Raw genomic sequence first — 22,491 nt, 5'->3', positions numbered from 1 at the left:
AGTAAAAGATTAATACAGCTTCTCCCATCGCACGAAATTCCGTTTTTACTATTGATATTTGGTGCCAGTTAATCAGGAAGTGACAATTTTGTTCTCTTTGAATCATTGGATGGAATCTTTTATGCAATATTCCAATTTTGCACATACATTTAATTTGCATTTTGGATGGAAACATAGCTAGTGAGTGCATTTTCATTTTTGGGTGATCTGTTCCTTTAAACTTTAAACACTTTTGACATAAAAAAAAAAAAAATGTTTGTAAAACGTATGTATGTTCAACACATGTTTAAAAGCTTTTTTTTTTATACAAAAGCACATTATTTCTGATAGCAGTGTGAAACTGACCCAGAGCAATATACAAATATAAGGTTTACAAAAAAAATGTAATAAGACTGCACTAATCTTGTAGTCCAAACTAAAAATAATATTGGCAAAGTTGTCTGAAAGTAATGTGTAGTCCAGGTAAAAGTAATTTCATTATTTAATCGGCATTTTCCATGTACAGCTGGTTTGATAATTTTCTATTTAGTGCAACGACCTTCATATCTTATGCGTGACTTGAGTTTCCAAATACGACTTTTGTATACCCGTCAAAACACATACCAACCGATGCATCAGGATCCTGAAAAAAAAAAACACTTAAATAGCAAAAAAAAAAAATCCAAGGTTTTATTGAGAGTAGGTTTAGTAACTGTGGAAACAGCAGATACATGTGAGAAGAGAAGAACAGAAGCCCACTCCCACTCAGTGAGAGTCGGCCAACTACTAGAGTTTTGGCTTGTCATTAGTGTCCATTGGGAGACAGCACCCCCCCCCTTATTTTATTATCATAAACAACAATTGCAATTAGACCGGCTAGGGTTGTAATACTACTGAAACTGTGGATGAAAACTCAACAAATAACATGGGTGAGAAAAATAACGGAAATAACTTTGAGAAGAAGAGAGACAGCTTTGCTCCTGTTCTCATATGCAGAAGAGCCTGCTCTTACAAAACTATTACAAAGAAGCGGATTTGATTAACTCAAGTGCCTTTCAGGTCATATCAATAATCTGCTATTCATTCCTCATCTGACTGGTCTTACCCTTTCTTTTGAAACTCAACTGCTGTGGGCTCTTCCCTCATCTCCTCTACCCTTCGCTCTAAGCTTTCTCACTCTGGTATTTTTGGTGCAACTGAAGCACGTCTTCCTGTGAGACTCTTTCCCAGCCCTCGCTGTGGACGCGGTAGAGGTTGACTTGGCCTCCACTGTAGGCGTCACGGTAAGTAGCTTGGTATATGGCACGACGGCCCAGGTCACAAGCCTCATCTATGGTCAAGTCGTATCGAAGGCCGCTGTCGACGACGCCGTAAGCATACATGGAACCCGAACCAACAGCGAACAGGTCTCCGCATACACGGTTGCCCTCTGAATCCACATAGTAGAGTCCTGCAATCAGAAAAAAGAAGGAAGAACATAAGAGAGACAATCAGCACTGCTTTACGTCCTGCTGTGTTAAAAAGACAGGCGCCTCCATGAAGCATGAAAGCATAAAAAAAGAGAGAAAAAAAACTTAAGAGAGAGTACAGTTGATCGATCTAATGTTATGAACACAGGGTTATAAATAATGGTTTGAACAACACAAGGTCAAATCCATTTCAGTGAGTACATGTGTGAGAAGGAATCATGGGAAATGGGTGGTTGACTTTTTTCTTCTTTCTGACAGCCGGATGCTTGGTAGTTGGAGCTCGGTCTTGGGGGTACCAAGGGGTTTCAGCATGAAAGCGGGAAGAAAAAGCAGGACGAATTACAAAAGAAGAGCTTACGACTTTCTAATATTAAAGGGACCCTATTATGCTTTTTACATTTTCAACTTTCTTTGGTGAGTAATGTAGTTGTTTGAACATGAAAAAGATCTGCAGTGACAAAAGTACAAAGTCCACTTAATAGGGAATATTCTCTATATCAGTAAGCAGCATTTCTCCCTTAAATGCTTAGATGTAGTCCTAAGTTTCCCTTGGGGAATGTACATATAGGAATAGGGGCTTTTGCAGTGGTCAGCTACAAGTTGTCAGGCAGTTCCCAAAGAACTATTTTTCCCAGAGCATTTTCCTGGTTGCACTGACACCATCAAAGGATACAAAGTGACACAAGGCAGTTGACAGCAACATCAAGAACAGCGTACAACATATTCAACAACTGGAGGATGCCATAATCGAAACAGTACAATTTTCAATCATTCATTCATTTTCTTTTACAGCTTAGTCCCTTCTTATCCAACATATTTTTTACACAGCAGATGTCCCTCCAGCTGCAACCCAACGCTGGGAAAACCCTCATTCACACACATACACTACGGAGAATTTAGCTTGCCCAATTCACCTACGGTGCATGCAAGACTTGTGGGGGAAAACCCACGCCAACCAAGGGGGGGGAGGTAGCTAACTCCACACAGAAATGCCAACTGACCAAGCTGAGGCTTGAACCAGCAACTTTCTTGCTGTAAGCGACAGTGCTACACACTGCACCACCCCAAATTGCAATCATAAGGCAACAAAATTTCCTACAAAAAAAGTGTATTACTAATTAATAGTTCTAGGAAATGTGAAAAAGTTCCTTGTGTTCCCCAAAATTGCATTCATAAGGCTAAAAATGTTCCAACAAAAAAAAGTGTATTTTAAAGAAAAAAAGGTAAACTGGTTTTTAAGTTCACTTGCTGGAACTTCATTATATACATATCATCAAAAGTAAGCGACAATGAGTATGATTACATGGATTAAAGGTCTACCATGTAAACAGCCATTTTTAATTAATTCAAACCATTTAAGGTCATAATCCAACTAATCAGAAGTTCAGTACAGGCATGTAAACAACCCAATCAAATTATTACCGACATGTAGGACTTTTTGTCCTGTTTTATACACACGTTTATACACACATTGTTTAACACTATTCTCTGCACCTACCCAGTCAGTCAAGGACCACAGACACCTGCATCGTGAAATGTGGAGGTTTTTTCTCCTATTCGGTGTGCGGTATCAAATTCCATTAAAACTACTCCTCCAGCAGTTTATAGTCCCATCCATATTTAGTTTGTCACATGGAGCATGCATAAAATGTTCCCGAAAAAAAGTAAAAGTGCCAAACTGCAATTAAAGTCAACAAATTAAAAATGAAACACCCAAAATTACATGAAACTCTGGAGGAATGTGGATAGCATGGTGACGCAATGATGTTTATCAACTCATGTACTATAACATGTAAAACAGAATCATGAATGGGACATTCAAAAAGCAACTCATGTTAACACCTTAACCATAGTATAGTCTTAAATTCAGATTAAGGCAAATAATTTGATTACTGATGTCCATGTAAACATAGCCAGTGTTTTTACCTTGTACACAAATATAATGCATAAAGCACTGTTTTTGATCCATGTGTACAATTCAAATTTGCACTTTTTGATGGAAATGTAGTGTTTCACCAATCGAATGTAGGGATATATGTGCTTTTTCCACCCCATGTGAACTTTGAGTGTGGACTTTTGGCATTGGTTTATTTTACGTGAAAGAGAAACTCAAAAATGTGCATTTACAACAGCATAAAAATAGTGTTCGATGCATATTGAACTAAAACTTTAGACACACGGGAACACCTCTAACACTTGGAGAACATTTCAAATAACAATGTGTACTACAAAAAGGACATAATAGGACACCTTTAAGCAATCTAAAAACAAACTGCTGATCAGGCACAGGCAAACACAGCGTCCACCTTGTGGCATCGCCCGAGGCGCCATCGATCGCTCCAAAAACACCAGAATTAATTATTGATCTATATCTGAAGACCCGACCTCTCACCAGACATGATGGACGATGCAGATCACATTCGATGAACTGGTGGGTCACTGTCTGGTCCAGTAGCAGATCACCTCAAGGCAGGTTTTAAGTGTCCGAGAGGCTGTGCTGTGACAGGAAACACTCCCACAGCAATGGTGACTATGTTCCATCTGTGCTCCAGCAGAACCAGGCTGCAGATGGACCAGTAATCAGATGGTTCACCCAAAAATTTATGCAGTCATCATTTACTCACTTTTTGGAACGCAAAAGATATTTTAAGGAACATTTGAACTGCTTTGTCCACACAGTAAATATCACTGCGGGCTCAAAAACAACATCACTGACTCATTCTACAGAAAAGCTATAAGAAAAGTCTTCTGTGTTCTGCAGAAGAAAGTCATAGAACATGAGGAGGAGTAAACCATTTCATAGGCTCATGACAACCATGATCCAACATCTGCCATAACTGAATGATTCAGAGGGATAGTTCACCAAAAAAAATGTATTCTGTTATCTTTTAGGGGGTACTCACACTAGGCTATCCAAACCATGCCCAGGCGCATTTGACAACCCTTTACCAGCTCATTTGACAACTGCGAGTGCTCCGAATCAGGCCTAAGTACAGTTTAGTACAGTTCAGTTCAGTTCAGTTCAGTTCAGTTCAGTTCAGTTCAGTTGGCCGGCCCTGGCCCATTTGGAAGAGGTGTGCCAGAGTGCAGTTCGATAGGGTTTTGGCGCAGTAGTTTGAATGCAAAGTGTGCCTGAGCACAAAACTAATGACGCAGCATCACTTTTAAAGAACTATTTAATATGGATTTATTAATCATTCTTACTTTATTTTAATTATTCTTACTAAGCTGCCACATTTAGCAAACCTATTAAATAATATAAAAATATTTTCCATATTAAAAGGAGCTTTTGTCCTAACCAACACATGCAATTTCTTTTTTAGAAACGGCTTCCTTTTCTTGCAGCTGAACAACAGAAATCTGACAATGATCACCTCAGGTACACCTCATGTGCTTTATTAAGTTTTAAATGCTAAAAATGAGAGTTTGAATGGCATTTTACATGACATGTATTTTCATATACTAAAAGCAGCTGCAGATAGTTCACCTCAAGATCATGAAAATGACATAAACCACTTGAAATTGAACTGTAGAACTGTGACTGTTAGAGAGTTTCAATATATATTAATTAGATTATAAACCTAACTATTTTGCTGAAGTGCAGTGAGTGCACTATTCTGCTTCTGAATGGCTGCATTTAAATTTCTTTCATGTTGTGTCTGGTGCAACCAGCCAAACTTATCACTGCAAATCTCATCACGTAGCATGTTATTAGAACGTGCTAATATTACCTAATATTTACGTTCGTAATATTGAAATTATTTGCTAATAAATAACCACCTCATGTAGAACTCTGAATCTGCATCCCATTTTGGAGTCTGCCTCTGTCCACAGGAGGTCGCATTTTGTTCACGGATGCATACTTTGAAAGCCTTGCTGACTGAATGAATGAAATATACTGTTTTCCACGAGGCAACCCGGGGTGCTGAAATATAATTAACTAAAGTGGCAGTGGGTGAGTTACAAGAACCAAAGCAAAGACAGAGTTTCAGCACGTAACTCACCTTTTCAAAGCAGAATATCTGACTTTAGCATTATTTTCCAGATAAACAAAAATTTTCACTTAGCATGTTTCCCAAATATATGCAAACATATTATGGTATTTTTATGCTTAAGGGGAAAACTTCTTAGAGTTATGCTTAAGAGTCAAAAACCTTACACCTTTAAGTGTAAGAATGGGAGATGATCAACAAGCTGACACTCATAACAAATCCGAAAAGAACATGAAATATGTCACTTACCATTTAATAATCGCTTCGTATTAAACAAGCCACACTTGTTATGATTATACCCCATGCACCCTCATTGGGTAAAAACTCCCTATAAAAAGCGAGCGACTCATCTGTTCCCAACTCACGAAGATCACTAGTACTAAATCAGAAATAATCTAAAATATTCCTTTTGTACTCTGCCAACTTAAACCAAAGTTCAATCCCCTCAAATGAGCTCAGAGAGACATTTTAAGGACGTTCTACAGAAAGTGAAGCTCAGATGTCTTCAACAAGCAATTTACACCCACTGTATGCGTCGTTAGCTCGACCTGATAATCATTACGGCTCCCTAAAAATATGCAAGGTAATTTGCCATTTTGTAGACTCAAGTGTGACGACAAAAAACAGGTTAAAAATGCAATAGTACGTCTTCTTTCACCTGCAAGGCACCCGGTTCTCATTAGGAGCCGAATGCGAGGGTACTTGAGCAGACTGTTGTTTTTTACCGTTTTTTTTTTTTTTTTTACATACAACACCTGGGATCGCTTTATCACACAACGGTCGTCGCATGCTACCTGAGTCACTGAGAAAGGGTGGGGAAGTAAAGGTGAACAAAAAAAGGCACTTGAATTTGCGAGCCCTCGTAAAGCAGAGGCGGCGAAGCGGGAGCGATCGCAGGATATGTTACGACAGCCCGGCTCCTTGCACTCCATCACAAAGGTGACAGGCAGTTAGATGTGCTAGACCGAAAGTGAGGCTGTCTGCATGTATGAATGGCAACTTCCAGACAAAAGGAAAGAGTCTACACAGGTGATTGGCTGACTGCACTGCTGATTGTCACACGGCCATGGTTGGTTAAGAGTGCCGCTGATGAGAGCAGCTGCTCAGAAAGCAAAAGCAACCGCGTGTACAGACATGCGAGCATGCATGCACATCGGCGGTCCACATCGGCAGTACATGAAAAGATGGCAGTTGAAAGAGCTCGAACATCTTTGAGATAACGGTCCTGCTGATGTTTACAGCTCCTGGCAGGACAGACGCTGCCTATATTTTCACAGCAAGTGCGGAACGTGTAATAGGAAATTAGTAACGTGTAAAATAGAAAAAGGATGCAGGTCATCACTGTTGCTTTTTTAAATTAAGCACAATTTTAGAGAAACTGTCACTAAAGGATTGTTTGAATGTATTCGGTGGATCACCAGACTGAAAACTTTCCCAGAATTGAGGCTTGTAATGATCTAAGTGCTAACAGAGAAAAGAAAAACGGAGTTAAGTGGTTGGAACAAAAAAATCTGTTTTACTAAGGCAACATGATGCGCTATTTTAGATATTCAGTAAGAAAAATCACGACTACCTAAATCACCTTGCATGATACAAATTACCTGCAGGCAATTTTGCATGCTTCAGAAATGTTCATTCATTTTCCTTCGACTTAGTCCCTTTATTATTCTGAGATCGCCACAACGGAATGAACCGCCAATTCATCCAGCATATGTTTTACACAGCGGATGCCCATCCAGCTGCAACCCAGTACTGGGAAAGAGACATGTATTTTCATCAATTATTTTAATACATGAAAGATGTAATTTTTCTATTGATTTAACTATTCTATCAAGTTTTATTTTATTAATATTTTAGTTTTAAGATTTTAAAAAGGCAACACTTTTTTACTTTAGATTAAAGTAAACAATTTAATTATTTAACTATTAGGGTTTTTATCTTGTTATTAGAACAAATCACAAGAGTGCCTAACTGAGAACAAAAAAAAATAAAAAATGAAAACACAAATAAAATGTTCATAAACAATAAAAATTAAAAACTGAATGCATAGTGTGTGTATACGCATGTTTTTGTGACATATCAGGACACATCTGTATAATGTCACAGGTGACAGTACACAGTTTTCTGTGAGGATTGGGTTTAGGAGTAGGGTGAGGTTAGGGCGATAGAAAATACAGTTTGTAAAGTATAAAAACAATGGAAAACTATGTAACGTCCCCACATTTCACAAAAACAAACATGAGTGTGCATCAACAAATAACACTAAAATAAGTGTTGATGCTGTAAAAAAAAAAAAAAAAATTGCTAACAGGGTCCGTATTTCATGATTTACAGTTTTTTCTGTTCATTTACGTCGATGATTTAAATTGTGGGATGTTGATCTCTACTCTGTTGACTTTTCAACGGCACATTTTATCAAGGTGACTATTACTAAAGTTTTACTAGTTTGAAACAACAACATTGCATAAAAAATAATATATAGAGAATTAAGTCTGTAAAAGAACAGATGGTGTACTGACAGTTCATTACTGCTATCATGGTGTATCATGGTGTAGCCGGTTTTTGTATCGTAATTTACAACAGCAAATTAGACAAAATATCACATCAAACTATTAAAAATGTTTTTAAAAAAAGTCACCTTTTCAAACTTTTCAACATCAAAACTTGCTGGCAGACACATCAGGGTCCCATAATGCAATTAAAAAGGATAAATAAATAAATAATAATAATAAACATTAATCACAAATTACGGCAAATTGTTATTTTACAGATATTTTTACAGCATAATATGACATTAAAATGTAGGTGACATTTATGCCAGCATAAATGTGAAACCATATTTAGCTCAATGCTTAATTGAATAATGAAAAGAACGATTTATCCACAAAACATATGACCCCCCAGGATTGTTTCGGTCAAAGATTACATGCACTTCCCCTTGTCACTGGTTCACTTGAGACGAATTTTAATAGCAGTTCTAAATCGTGCCTATAACTCAAGCAGCAAAGAGGGAAGCAGCGCTCCAATAACAGCCAGGCTAAAGCTCTGGGGCGTCAACAGTGGTCTCGGCGGACGCTGCACTGCATTAAATTTTATTATCAGCATCTTTTGTCAGAACCATATCACAGTTTTGTGTTCAATTTATTCCTCACAGCGACTTAAGGCACTTTATCACAGGAATAAGAGCGCCAGACACTGTTAAAGCAGTAAATGTGCTTTGTTTAATCAAGATTGATTTAATTTGTGCAACCGTTACCTCTATGTTGAATCACAAGGCATCGTAACAGCCAGTGCTGCTATTGAACTTCTAACAGCAATCATTACTTGCAGAATTGCCTGGAATATTTACCACGTACATTTGTTAGCCTGTCAGGTGAAGGTTGTTTTTTTTGGGAAGAGCCACACTGGCCTGTGTCACCGCATAAACCTCAATTGATCGAGCTGACGCGACTTTGCATGCGACCTGATCGCCCCATCTGAAAGCCGCGTCCATCATGGTGCTGCTCCCCCCTGGCCCACAGTCACCGGAATATTGATTTCCCATTACTGTGTCAGTGTGCAGGGCCTTTTTAAACACACTGGCCGTGATGTAGAGCAGTTACAGCACCTCAGTATCTGCAGCTTAGGAATGCATCACTAGCACAGGACGCTGCGTCGCCATCTGCTGGTACAAGCTCAAGTTAATCCCTGCTTTGCACACTCATGCTTACCATCTGCAATTTGTAGCAGTCATTTATCTTTGTGTGCGTGATGTTAAAACTAAAAGATATCACAAATACAGGTTTTACAAGTATTATTACATTACATTTATAATTATACATATATTAATTGTAAATTAATTAATATTATAAGAATTTATATACAACGCACACCCAATTTTATTATATTAATAATTTATATTTAATTCTTCTGCGTATTATTATTAATAATATTATTATACATTAAATTATATAATTAAAATGATTTAATATTCATAAATATTAAAAAACTATGAGCACAAACAAATGACAATTACATTATTATTAATAATATAATAAGTGTTTGCGCATTACAACAAATACACACACACACATGCACGCACACGCGTGCATAATATTATAAACATTTGAATGTTTAATATTAAATAATAATAACAACAACAACATATTGATGTTAACAATTAATTACAATATAATATAAATAAATAAAATCAAATATAATAATGAACAATTGAATAAATTTTTTTACAAATATTAATAATAAAAAACATTTATCAAAAAGAAAATGTTTTATATTAAATGATGATAATGATACTAATGATCACAACAACAACAGCATCTAATAAATTACAATAATAAATCAAATATAATATAATGAACGATTAAACAATAACAATAATAATGGTGATGATGATAATGATAATAACATAATCTAATAAATAACAATAATATTATCAAAATGACAATAATGAACAATTAAACAAAAATATTATTAATAAAAAACATATTTATTGAAAAGTAAATGTTTTAAATTAAAAGATAATAATAATAATGGTGAAGAGAATGATAATAACAACATGATCAAATAAACTTCAATAAACATATAATCAAATATACTATAATAATGAACAATTAAACAATATTTATAATAAAAAACATTTATTAAAAGGTAAATGTTTTATTAAATAATAATGATGATGATGATGATGCGAATAATAATAACAAGAACATTACTAAATTACAATAATATAATATAATGAACAGTTAAGCAATGTTAATAATAAAAACCTTTATAAAAAAGTAAATGTTTTATATTAAATAATAATAATGATTATAATAATAACATAATCTAATAAATTACAACAATATAACACAATGATAAACAATTAAACAATGATATTAATAATAAAAACATTTATTAAAAGTAAATGTTTTTTTATTAAATAATGATGATGATGATGATAACATCTAATAAATTACAACAATATAATCAAATATAATATAATATAATATAATATAATATAATAATACAATATTGAACAATTAAACTATAAAATCCATGATAAAAAAAAAAAACCTTTATTAAAAAGTACATAGGAGGTACTAAAAATTAACATTCGTAATAACTTTATTTTAAAAATGCATCTGTTGGAATGGGCTTAACCAACTCCCTGGTCTGCCTACGATCTGCAATTTCTAGCAGTAATATCTCTTTGTCTTTCCCAGTCAGTATTTGCTTCATTTAGCTTTGCACTCCTCATGTTAGGAAGAAACAAAATGAACTGAAAATGGGCAGAGCTCACCATTAAGACCATTAGATTAAAAGCCTCTCATAGATCTAAATGCAATGTCCAATTAAGAAGAAATGGACATCAATCATGGTGTAGAAAAGCAAAGGTCTCGAGAGTCCATTAATGCGCAAGTTTTGTGATGCATCTTAAAAAACAAAGTCATAGTGCTGCATATTAAAACCAGATTCCGGCTACTGCTGGGGACTGGCAGGAAATTATGATGATAGAGCTATTTTTACAAAGCTATTCCAGCAGAAAGGGAGGTTCAAATCAGCAGAGAAAATAATCACATAATTTGTCCCCATGCCAACTGCAGCAATCATTGAAAACATAAATGGCGCAAAAAAATAAAAATGTGGTCCCTTCTGACAATCTTTTGCATCACAAAGCTATTCCAGATGCAAACAGGTTGCAGCTGGAATATTTCTGCTTAGTGCCTTTGATGGTAGCAGAGTAAAAAGGAAAGAGGAAAACCACCTTTAATTAACGGCAAACATTATTGTAAACAGCATTACGCAATATATAATTAGCATAATCCTTAGTCCCCGGCTCGCTGGAACATTTTATACGAGCATATCAAGCAGGTGAGATGTATGAATAGCCATTGAATTTTTGCATGAAATTACGATAATGTTCATGTAATATAATATATTGCAATACTACGACAAAAGCAACAATCATAAATCATAATGCATTTGTTTGTGTGATATACAGTTGAATCAAATCAGAATTTTTAGCCCTCCTCTTCAATTTAAGTTCTTTTTTTTTACCCAATTTCAACACATTTCTTAACATAATACTTTTAATAACTTATTTCTAATGACTGATTTGTTTTTAACAAAAATCAACAAAATATTGCTTATTTTAAAAAATTTGAGGAAATGCTGTGAAAATGTGCTTTATCCGTTAAATGTTACTAAAAGGGGTGTCACGATTTCAATTTTTAATAGAAATCGATCGAAATTTATGCTCAATTTCGATTATCGAATCAAAAAATAGAATCGTCGATACTCCCACGCCCCCATGTCACGTCATCTTGGCTTGCCAAGCGGGAAAAAACAGGCTTGTTAAACTGCAGAAGCAGGAGACCCGTAGACAGAATTAAACCCTCTCCTCTTTCAATGAAGTCGCCGGTGTGTAAGCATTTTGGATTTCCAGTGAGTTATGTTGACAACGTTCGTGTTGTCGACAAAAAAAAAAACACAGTTTTGCAAGCTCTGCTATGTACGTATTACATACGGTTCGTCCAATAGACAACACCAGCATCGCGATCCTCCGCCCGCCCCCGTTGCAAATCCGCTCGCGAAAAGTACACACTCAGGCCCTGTTTACACTGTCTTTGTTTTTAAATGCCATTTTAGAACGACGTCATTATAACGACACAGATCACTGCCTATTCACGAGTCCCGCAGAAAAAAGTGATTGACAGGTGGTAATTATGTGTATCTGAGTGTATAAAAAAAACAACACATTTTTAATACCATATAGTATTTTACAATCGCATAAGATGTATGACATAAAATTCAAAGCTATGTTCCATTTTTATATACATAAAAAATTCTGAAATATAAAAATGTAATTTTCTATTAAAATATAAAACTTATTGGTAAACAAATTAAAAAACCATTTGTATATAAAATTTTAATTATATTTAAATGTCACATTACATTATTAATTATTCTAATATACTATGAATTAATCAAAAATTTGCTAATAAACTTATGTCATTTAAAATTTAAGTAATAGAATTTATTTAATAGGTATAATTTAGTCCAGCCTAGTGTAATAAGGCCCAAAATTATTGATCTGATTTGACTGGAGTTGAAGCTTATGAGAACAAACTTAATAGGTAGCCTGTAAAGATGATAAATCTGAGGATAAGATGATAATATTTTACATTTTGCAGGCCTTGTCAACAAAAAAAAATCTAACCAATTTAAATAACCAGTCAAACTTTCAATTTTAAAAATATTGGTAAATAGATTTTAAAATGTACAATTTAATTAAAACATGATGGGAGAGAAAGAATTTTGAATTTTAGAATTTTTGAATTTTTGAATCAGCTTCTCTGGCAATTTCATGACAAAACAAGAACATTTTGTCACCTTGGAATTATAAGATTATGACTGTTCAATATTTTTACATTCCATAGCAAACCATATGCGTGTAAAATGTGTTTGTTTTTGTTTTTTAAATAAACGCCTTATAAAAAAACAACTTATAAAAAAACATCCCATAGTGTAAATAAGTTGTCATTTAATAAGAATGTCAATAACTCAATTTTGACAAAAATGTCAGATAGAACCTTATAATTCTAAGATGACGATGTTTTAAATATAATTTTTCTATAATAATAAAGAACTACAACAATAAAAAGACATCAAAACATAAAGCAAAAAATATTAATTAATTAATCTATCAAGTGTTTATATGATCTTTCAACCCCTTTTGAATGTAAAGAATTTAACCAATTTATTTATTTGATAAAAAAAGAATTCTTTTGTCTAATCAAACTACAATTAACACAAGCATATGATAATTACCTGGCCCTCTTTTGTCCCAGCCGCAGACCATCGTGCCCATGCTGAGGCCCATGCCTTTGTACTGATACACCATGTTAGCCAGCAGTTTGGATGCAGCTGCCACTGAAATGCGCTCTTTGTTGCGGAGCTCATAAATGCGACACTGCCTGGCCAGCAGTCGCTCCCAGAAGCTGCAATCTGCTGCCCCTCCTGCCATGGTGCCAAGCAGGTACGGGTTGATTTCAATCACCTTCTTCACTGTCTGTGAAGCAATGTAGGCGCCCGCGGTCGCTCTAGAATCCACAGCCACAATCACACCATGCTGAAACTGAGACAGATGACACAAATATGTTGGTGCAATTTGAACTTTTTTTACTTTAAATTTAATAGCAGAAAATGAAAACCAAGGCAACCAAGGAACCAATGTGTGGCTGGTTGGTGTAAAACGAATAGCTGGCAGATGCGGAAACCATCTGGCTATACAAAAGCTCTTTTGGTCCATTGAGAGTCCTTCAAAAGTAGCCATTTAGTCATTTTTGTTTAAATGCAAAAATGTGTAATATTTAAAAGCAAAATTAAAAATATTTAAAGGTCCCATGAAGTGCTTTGAAATGTGCATTTGTATTAAAAGTTTGACCTTAACTCAAGTGAAACAGGACAGGAAATGTAGCTCTTCTTCTTTTAAAAAACAGCCAATGATATTTTGTTTTTAATCACAGTTCTGCCAATGAGAGTGTTTGAAATCGAGTGCATCCATTGAAAAACAAATGAGAAGCATCTTGAAGGGGGCAGGACATGTCATTTGATTGGTCTGAAGATTTGATGGGACACTGAAGTATCAGGTGATGTTAAAAAATAAATAAATAAATAAATTTAAAAAAAGTTGTTTATCAATTTAGCCAGAAGTGACTAACTACAAGCTGTGGATGTTTTGTTTATATCTTGTAAATGGGAAATGTGTTACTGTTTTGATGCACTATAGCTGATAGATATCGTTATAACTATGATTATTATTAACTAAAAAATCTTTAGTTGAAAACTAAATAAAAATATAAATTGCACAGGACCTCTAACTTACTTTAATTCCCTTTGTCCATAGGTCTCAAACTCAAATCCTGGAGAATGCAGCTCTGAACAGTTTTGCTCCAACCCTAATTAAACATAGCTGATCCAATCAAGGTGTTCAAGACTACAAGTCACTACTAGATCAGCTGTGTACGATTAGGGTTGGAGCAAAACTGTGCAGAACTGCGGCCCTCCAGGATTGAGTTGAGACCTTTGCCTTAGTCCATCGAAGATTTTAATAACTTTATTCAGCAGAAAATTAAGAAAGATTTTTAGCTCAAATCGTGCCTCTTGAAGATCTATAACAATGCAAATCAACAGCTTTTGGCACTTTTGAAAGTAAAAAAAATAAACGGGTAAATCTAAAACCTGTTAGGCCTGTCACAATTAAAAATCATGTGGGATTTATTGTTACAGAAATTATTTCGATAAGTGATATTATTGTCATTTTAAGATAATTTTATTCCAGTGATTAAATAATTATATAACCATAATAATGCAAATGGGTATAAAAACTTTCCAGGAATGAAAAAAAATCTCTTTAAGGTCATTGAGATTCTGTCATTTGAGGTTTAAAAAGTAAATGTCTTTATATAAATGGACACTGGTGATGTAGAGTGTAAATGTCCTTGTGAAATGGCTTTAACCTCATTTGTAAATGTGTGCCATTTTGCGCTGACACTTTTATTGAAGTGGACTGCAGCTCTGAAACAGAGCTCATTTGGACAACTTGTTTCAATCCATCAGTAGTTTTCAAGAAAACGGGAAAATTCACCTGTCAGTTAAACAATGTTCAGTGCTCACAAAACTGATAGCCTGACATCCCGGGGCTATAATATTTTCCAGTCGGGCTACCAAAATTTAATTCACCTCGCTCGTTGAACTATCCTAATTTGAGGAAATATACAGCCTATTTCAGCGGTTTTTGTGGTTTTCAAGCATTGAGGAGCCACTATCAATGTGTTTGAATTTGCGTTTGCACTAATTGGTGTTGTCAAAAGAACCATTACTTCAGTACCAAGTTGCTAATAAATGAAACAAAAAAAGAGAGGCCTACCAGGTTTTCACATGATTTTTAGGGACAAAAAAACACAAATACAATAAAATAATTAAAATCATTTAAAATATATATATATACACATACATAAATACATAGCTTTAGGGCCACACGAAATCTGCACGCGCAGAATTTCGCAAATTTTTAGCCTATCATTAATTCTGTTTATTAACTTGAGTAAATGTGTGTAAAACTATATTTATTCAGTTTTTAAATTAAGTACAGTGATATTATTGACTAATATGAAAATGTTTAACTATAATCAATACAGTTTTTACAGTAATATTTTCTGTCTTTTAGCAGATATATCATACGAGACTTGCTTTGTTTACCAAATGAAGTGGATCTAATTGGATTTGCATTTTAAACACTAAATAAAAGTTAAGATATTATTTTTTAATTCACATATTAAGGTTTTAGTTATGATATTTCCAAAATGATTCCGCAGAAATCTGCAGATTTTTACCAAAATTCTCCACAGAAATAGCAAAAAACATCCGTAGATTCCATCTGGCCCTACTTATGATGAATTCCATTATAAATTTTTTTTGCCAATGTATTTTATTTTATTTAGTAAATAAGGACTTTTCTATTTAGGCCATTTGAATTAATTTCAGGCTACCGAAATCTTAAGACTGGCTGCCCAAAAGACTATCATGGATTTTTAAATTTTGCAAACTATTAAATTTCTAAAAAAAAGTTCCCTGAACTTGCAGACACCTCAAACAGAGATCAGCAAGATGATAAAGGTAGCAATGTAATTTTTTTTTTATGCCATGTCGGCAACCAGGGCTATTTTAATGGCAGGAACATTTCAACAATAAATATATTAAAAATCAACAATCTAAATAGGATTTTTATTGTTAATACATGATAAAAATTCTAAAATCTTTTCTGGTGTCACTTTGCTAAAATAGTCCTTAAGAGAGTTCATTTCAGAAAAAAAAAAAACTCTTCTGGAATCATTAAAAGCAGAACAGTCTAGTAAAATGCGTTTTATAGTAAGGGAAGTTGTTTAGCACAAACATTTAGTAGGGTTTTCACCTTGGAGCAAAAAAACATGGGTTATTCTTGTATGCCCAATATGACATCTGGTAAAAACCGCTTGATCAAATCTAGTCCTAAAATGTCTTAAAATTCTGTGTGAGATTTCAGGTTGGACAGAGGCTGCAAAATCAAATAAAATGTTAGGAAGACTTGATTTTATGCAATTAAGAAGGACAATATTATTTTTTCAGTCATTTTCATTATTACACTAAAACTGATATGTTTATTATTGCGTCAGGCCTACATTTTAACCATAAATTTACCATTTAGTTAATAATTTTCCATGTGTTTTTAAGGCCTGTAAATGTGTGAGCATTTCAAAACACTTGAAATAATTTAAGCATAAGAAATTATGTTTGTAACTTTAAGAAAGATTAATTGTATTTATGTGCATATATGATAAAGCTACACTATACAGTGCTATTTTACATTTGATCATTTAATTTGTGCCTAAATACAGCTAGACCCCCAGAAAATCAAGAAACACTGTTTAATTTGTGTCTTTGCTCTACTGTATTTATCAATGCTTGTGATTGGTTTATTATATTTTATGGATATTCTCTCCCCTACAAAATCATCTCAATTAATTCATTTCTATGATTTTTTTAAACAGACCAATTAATTTAATCAAGTGAAATTATACTGAATATCAAAATATGTATTGCATAAAAACTAAATATCACAATGCCAGTTTTTTTTTTTTAATATTGCGCAGGCCGAATTATTAGTTAGGTTGAATTTTTTAAAAAAAAGCAGTTTAATAAACAGTTTATTAAGCAACAACAGGGATTTTCTGGGTTTCTTCTTTGAGGCTTATTCGAATTTTCATGCAAAAGCACCCTCTGGCATTTGGAGAATAATTACTACTGATAACAGAACCAAGCATCCCTGAAAACATGTGCATGACATTTTAATTTATCACCCAACCCTAATTTCAGTCATTGTGAATCTGTAAAATGTCATTTTCCCGATTTCGATTGCGTACACAATCATTTTAATACAGGTTCCAGCATTCAGGGGAAGCACAGGCAAGGACTATTTTGATGAAAACAGCATTTTCATATTCCTGCTAAATTCTAAATTGTCACTAAACAACACATGCATAATTATTTGAGAATGTCATGTTCTCAGTCAGTAGTCGGAAATAATATTTAGTCTCTTGCATAGACCGACTGTGTTGCATCATAAGACCTCAATGTACTATCAGGAGCCACAGGTAATAATTTGACTCTCAGACTCTCAAAGCCAGTGGTGTCCAAACTTGGTCCTGGAGGGTTTAGCTCCAACCCTAATCAAACACACCTGAACAAGCTAATCAAGCTCTTACTAGATATACTAGAATCTTCCGTGCAGGTGTGTTGAAGCAAGTTTGGAGCTAAACTCAGCAGGACACTGACCCTCCAGAACAGAGTTTGGACACCTCAGCTCAAAGCTGTTGACTTGCAACATAATTTCATATGTAAAATAAACTAAAGAAAAAACCTCACCTACATCTTTGACAGCCTGAGGCTGAATAAATTAACAGAAAATGTATTTTTTGGATGAACTATCCCTTTAATTACAGTCCATTAAATGGCATAACCTATTTTCCGATAATACATTTTCGATGGCCAAAAAGACAGTACATCTCTAATATCAACACACTTTTACATACTTATTGTTGCACATTTCTGCTGTGTGATTGGCTCTTAGTTCAATTTAGAGTAAAAATGTGCAGAGCTTAGTGTTATTGACACAAATTTTATTGCGATTCAATATAATGTTTCTCAGCCCAGCCCTAACATAGGTTTTATTAGAATACATTTAATGCCACTTATTCAAATAAACATCATGCAACTAAAAAGGGCAGGCAAAATGGAAACTATTACAAAACTGTATTAGTTTTAATATGTAGACAACACATTTGTCAATAACCCAAACTCAGTTTAGTTCAAGTAATAAATGTGTTGGTTAAAATAATCAACACATGCATAACTTAGTGGTCTACATAAGATTATGATAAAATGTAGGCAGAGTAGGCCACAATGAAAAAGCACATTAGGTGCTGTGTCATACTCGGTCTTATCCTGACAGGCTTTAATTTTACATAAAGGAGTAAAGCTGGAGTATGTAAACATCCATACTTTAATAAAATCCTATTCTGCCTTTTTTAATAAAAACTCGCAATCTTCGTATAGCCATAAACACTTTTAATGCTGTTTGACACAATAATCTACGGTTATTGACAGTAACACAAAATGGGGCCGCTCTTATTCAAGAATTAAGTCACACGCACACAAAAAACAACTCAAAACATTCATCAAATATAATGACGTAAGTTAAACAATTGAATGAACATTGATGTAAACATAGCGACTGAGTAACTTAACTAACGTTAACAGCCTCATGTTCTAGTTATTTGACTATTGAGCATTTCTCTATTCATAGCACACACATCATGTATAAATATGAGTGCAGCAGACACATGGTCCTGATTGTATAATTGTTACGTTTTTGAGATGTTAACAGAAAGGAAGAATACACAGCTTTTAAACTCTTCAGATGCTATTAGCTGCTGGCTAACGTTAAATGAACTCACTTTGAATGCTAAGGTGGTCGTGCCGTGAAGAAACTCGATTTTTCTCTCCGGTTCATCGTCTTCACCCAGAGTCTTCACGGCGAAGTTTGGGCTGTCACCCAGAGCGGCTCCAAAGCCGAGATTTGTGTGGTTTAGGCCACATCCGTGAGCAAAAGACCGGTCAATTGGATCTGAAAAATCCGCAGACTCATTCCGCAAAATACTAGACAGCGCCATGTTTCAGAAAACTGACCAGAAGCGGCGTCTGCTTCTTGTATGTTACATGTGAGTAAGTGAAACATCATGAAACCACATCGCCATCTACCGCTCAGGATGACCGACTACAGCAAAATTGCCACACATGATTCAAGCTATTTAATCAAACGAAATATGCTCAGAAAATGTTAATTAATTCCCTAAACGATCAATGAAAGAGGCTGACAATGATCGTTTAGAGAATTTATTAATATTTTTGAGTGTATCTTCTCTGGTCACCGATTGATCACACAACAATGATGATGCTAATGCTATGTGAGCACATTTAAAATAAAATAGTTAGCACAAATCATTCATTAATTTTCCTTTGGCTCAGTCCCTTTTATTCATCAGGGGACCCACAGCGGAATGAATTTACAACTTATCCAGCATATGTTTTACACAGCGGATGCCCTTCCAGCTTCAACTATATTATAACAATTATATATTTAAACTTTTTTTTTTCTGCAATTCACTTTTAAAACATGGATAATATAATGATTTTTATAACAAAGCAGCTTCTGAAAAATATTTCATGACAGCATAAATCATTCAAAAGGGTAAAAATATCATATGCCTTTACTGAGTTAATTAATATTTTGGTTCCTCTTGTTTTGTTTATTAAATTGTACATATATATCTACTTATCAAAATATCCAGACACTTTTAACAAAGGGTGCCTAAACTCAGTCCTGGAGGGCTGGTGTCCTGAATTGACCCTCAATCAGACACACCTGAGCCAGGTCATCATGCTGGGCTTGCTAGAAACATCCTGGCAGGTAGGTTAAGGCAAGTTGGAGCTAAACTCTGCAGGACACCGGTCCTCCAGGACCGAGTTTGGGCACCCCTGCTTTTATCATTTGTTGTAGCTTTGTTGTATGCCCTGATCTTGTGTCATTAAACTATGATCATCCTCAGATTTATCATTTTTAAAGAATCTAATAAACTTCAACTTCAATTTTACTTAAAATTTGATTAACAGCATGATAATTGTTCTACATGTGGTGTAGTAGGCTGTATGTCTCAGAATAGGACTTGAGACTCTTAATTAACATTCAAACTAACAGTTCTTCTGTTAATGATCACAGCATGCAATCATTGCTTTAATCAACTTCATAGATTTCGGCTGGAATTTTGTCATTAGCAAACTGAATAATTTGTATCGTCTTTGGTCCCTGATGGACACTAACAGACACCCAATTGCAGGAAACATGCATTTCAGTAAAGTGTTTTTGAGTCATTGCATGTATTATGAGCTTTATGAATAAACATGAATTTAATAGATTTTCTTTAAAAAATAAATCCACTTCCTTTTTTCTGATGACTTATAATAATCTGTAATTAAAAACTATTATAAAAATATTAATTTGGTTGAAAAAGATTCATAAAAACATATATTTGCCTTCCCTGTGCATTGTGCATTCTGTCTTATCTGCTGTCGAATGACCAGCTTGACATTGTTCTACTCACGAATACTTCCACCCATCGCATTCACATTCCATCCATGTATTTTTGTTTTTCCACCTCTTGTGTCCCTATCCGCATTGTACTGAATATACATCATCATCATCCCCTTCAACCAGCTCTCTCTTCTGTCTCTCTTCCTCCCTCTCCTTGATCTTCTCCCTCTCTCTCTCCCTTTCTCTGTAGTACTCCTCCTTTAGATCCTCTCTCTCTCTGCGTCTCCAGCCACGGGCAGTGATATAGAAAAGGTCTACATTATTCCCAGAGTAGGCATCCCAGTGAGTGGCTCTGAAAACAGCCTCCCGGGCCAGTCCCACTGCCTCATCTACAGTCATTCCCCATCTCCATCCGTCATCAAGCACGGCGTATGCATAGGGTGACCCTGAACCCACTGATATTATCTCTCCGTTCAGTTGCAGGCCGTCACTGCAAACATAGCATACCCTGGGACCAAACCGTCCTCCAAAAGTAGAGCGATTCTGTTGATCTGGCACGCCCTTCAGGATCTCCTCCTGCTCACTTATTGAAGCTGTTTTTTCACTACCTAGAGCAGATTCATCAGAAATTGCAGACAGAGTGGAATCCTGAGCCATTGATTCATTAACATTTACAGTTCCCATGCTTGTTTTCCATTGTATCTGAGATTCTTCTCCATCCCATCCACAAAGAGTAGCTGCAACACAGACATTAGTCCCTTTGAATGGATGAAGCATAGTGGATAGCAGCTTTGCGGCTCCATTTATGCTGAGTCTCGTTCGATGGCGAAGCTGGTAAAGCCTCATCTCACGTGTGAGAATCCGTTCCCACAGCATACAATCAGCACCGCTACCTGAGGTGTTCACCACCAGGTGAGAGTGGATAGGCATAATCTTATGAGTTATCGGGCAGCAAACTAGACCTTTACAGCTGGCGCGAGTGTCCGCAGCAGCTATTACACCATCCTGGAATATAAAACCCAAAGTGGTGGTCCCATGTGACAAATGAAATGGTTGCTCGTGAGGTGAAAAAGTTGAAGAGAAAAGAGTTGATGCTGTGTTTTTTCTGCAGCTCTGCTGAGCTGGAAAGTGAAAATTAAAAGAACTCTCTCTGTCAAACTCGAACGGTGTCCTCCACATGTATCCCATCTCATTTGGTTGGTAACTGGATGAGTTGGTGTCATCAAATGTCTCTGTGAAACCACAAACATCCTGAAGAGCCATTTTAGCTGCTAAAGTGAGCCTCAAAAGCTAAACTGACAATAAAGACTCCTCCGAGGCCTGATTTATATAGAAGGTGGAGAGTCTTATCGTCATATCCCTTACACACATGTGATGTCTCAGCCAAAAAAAAATATCTTTGCTACCATTTATTTCTGATATGCTTCTGTGGACACCACTGAGGCACAACAGTGAAGCGACTCTTCAAACATAATCATAAAGTGCTGAGATGAGAGTATAATGAGCTCCGTCTGCTTTTCTGCAGATCTCACCAAATACTTTGCAGGTTTGTAGCTGTGCAAATGAACCGTGTGGAATACAACACTAGACTCTGACAAAATGGTTAATTGTCTATGTAGTTGAAAATTGTTTTATGCCTGAAACCAGTTTTAATGCTTTGTTAGGTTTGAGGACAATACTTTTGAGATTTCCCAAAACCTTCATTAAGACTTTAAAGTGGCCCCTATTCTACCTCTTTTTCAAGATTTAGGATGAGTCTTTTGTGTCTCCAAAATGTGTCTGTAAAGTTTCACCTGAAAACAACCAACAGATTATTTATTATACTTTTCAGTATGTTGGAATTTTCTGCGCTGAGCACACTGTAACTGTTTTTTGTTGC

General features: G+C 35.2%; 2 protein-coding genes across 2 annotated transcripts; both read right to left on the bottom strand.

The window, feature by feature from the left end:
• Positions 1–650: 650 nt before the first annotated feature.
• On the bottom strand, positions 651–19,205 carry psmb5 (proteasome 20S subunit beta 5). Its single transcript, NM_131151.1, is given in 3 exon segments — positions 651–1,429; positions 13,253–13,559; positions 18,979–19,205. Coding segments are annotated over 3 exon segments (810 nt in total). The 5' UTR covers positions 19,195–19,205; the 3' UTR covers positions 651–1,142.
• Positions 19,206–20,747: 1,542 nt separating this feature from the next.
• Positions 20,748–21,875, bottom strand: psmb11a (proteasome 20S subunit beta 11a). Its single transcript, NM_001007178.1, is given in 1 exon segment — positions 20,748–21,875. A coding segment is annotated over 1 exon segment (1,128 nt).
• Between the last annotated feature and the right edge of the window lie 616 nt (positions 21,876–22,491).

The sequence above is a fragment of the Danio rerio genome, chromosome 2 (genome assembly GCF_052040795.2).
Source record: "Danio rerio strain M-AB ecotype USA chromosome 2, GRCz13ab, whole genome shotgun sequence".
Lineage (NCBI taxonomy): Eukaryota > Metazoa > Chordata > Actinopteri > Cypriniformes > Danionidae > Danio > Danio rerio.
Note: the sequence above shows the minus strand (reverse complement) of the source record. Positions and strands in the feature narration are given on the sequence as shown.